The sequence below is a fragment of the Pistacia vera genome, unplaced genomic scaffold (genome assembly GCF_008641045.1).
Source record: "Pistacia vera cultivar Batoury unplaced genomic scaffold, PisVer_v2 Contig898, whole genome shotgun sequence".
Classification (NCBI taxonomy): domain Eukaryota; kingdom Viridiplantae; phylum Streptophyta; class Magnoliopsida; order Sapindales; family Anacardiaceae; genus Pistacia; species Pistacia vera.
In genome coordinates, this window is record NW_022196776.1 from 141,640 (window position 1) to 143,218 (window position 1,579).

Genomic DNA, 1,579 nt, shown 5'->3' on the forward strand with positions numbered 1-1,579 from the left:
AGAGGTTGTAATTGTAGTATTACTCGCTTAAATATTACCATAAATAAGTGATATTATAAGTAGAAAATTTCAATACAAAACAAAGTGAAGCGTATTTAAGGAGAAATAAATATCAATAAAACTACACTTATAATTTTTTCATACAATTTTTTTATATAATCCTAAAGTGATAGTTCACGATTGGTCAGTTTGTATTTGGACAGATGAGACCCAATAAATATAAATATGGATTTGTGGTTGGATTCCTCAGAGGATGGAACACATCCGGCCTTCATAGGGTAAGTAGTAACCCACGGCAACAAGTTGACAGTCCTTGCATGATGGAGGAAGGCAAGGAACAGGAGTTGGAGGTGGCTTCGGCTTCGGCTTCTCAGGTTCCGGTGGCTTTGGAGGTCCAATACTCACTATCTCCGGACACTTTTTTATCTTTTTAAGTCTTTTCACTACCAACACCGGATCAACATCTCCTACAACTGTTAATATTCCCTTCTCTCCATCCACCGATACCTGATCGATACCTGCGCACAATACATTCACTTTAGATTTTAAAAATACATGAATGTCTATGTCTGCAAGAGAGCACGATCCAAAAGGCACCTGTAAGTTTAGCAACGGCTTTCAGCACATCGGTCTTGCAAATTTGGCAGTTGATTGCAACTTTAATCACTATTTTCTGAATCAAATTCAAGCAGCATGAAACCATCAAAGATTGAATAAATGATAGAGAAACTGAACATGCATGAAATGAAGTCACATTACCTTCATGGCAGATCTCTGAGACGAGTAGCTCCTCTCTAAATGCAGGAACCTGGATAGATGTTCCAAACTGATGAGCCTGCGTTTAATAATGTAACATCAGTCAACCAGTCTTTCATTGTAACTGTCATTTCGATTAATTAGCAAACGAGTGGTCACTAAGTCGAAATCGAATGAATTATATGTGGATAGAAATTCACCTCAAAAGAGATGAGGTGAATTTCCACCAACCTTCCTACGAGGAACATCAAGGACTCTCTAATGTTTTAGGTGAGGTTTCCTTGTACTGCTCATGTAACAGATTTGCTTTTGCGTTGCAGTGTCCTCATCTATTGCTATGGCTACGTGTTGTTCTGCTTAAGAAAGTTCAAACCTCCTTCGAAAAACCAGTCTTTGCCCCACAGTTGTTCGAAGTTGTTTGGATGATCAATCAGAGTCCCAGAATAATATGAAAAAACATAATATATTGTGTGTCAATGCAAGCAGTACTACTTGATTTATAAAGGGAGAACGACATTTCCCACCCAACGTTTGGCAAAATGACACTTTCCCACCGGTCAAGTTTCAAAATGACACTTTCTCACCTTTTGTTAAAATCTATTATGTTTTATGTTAATATTTAACTGAAAAGACGAAAATGCCCTTAAATATTTGACTTTATAAATTCTTGTTTATTTTTGAATTAGCCAAAAAGTAAGATATTAAAAAGTCAAAAAAGAAAAAATAGTTAACACAAACTAAAAATTTAAGAATAATGCTATAAAATTGTTTAAAGTTAAATGATCTTAATATTTATTTATTTATAATGTCATAAATATTTCAT

General features: G+C 35.1%; 1 protein-coding gene across 1 annotated transcript; it reads right to left on the minus strand.

The window, feature by feature from the left end:
• Positions 1-217: 217 nt before the first annotated feature.
• LOC116119650 (heavy metal-associated isoprenylated plant protein 43-like) lies at positions 218-878 on the minus strand. Its single transcript, XM_031405591.1, has 3 exons — positions 760-878; positions 598-673; positions 218-518 (listed from the first exon to the last, which is right to left on the minus strand). The coding sequence occupies exons 1-3, from the start codon at positions 763-765 to the stop codon at positions 247-249; spliced, it is 354 nt and encodes a 117-aa protein (XP_031261451.1). The 5' UTR covers positions 766-878; the 3' UTR covers positions 218-246.
• Between the last annotated feature and the right edge of the window lie 701 nt (positions 879-1,579).

Coding starts and splice junctions, on each gene's coding strand:
- LOC116119650 (XM_031405591.1), bottom strand. Junction 519..597: donor AGCCGTTGCTAAACTTACAG/GTGCCTTTTGGA, acceptor TATTGTGCGCAG/GTATCGATCAGGTATCGGTG.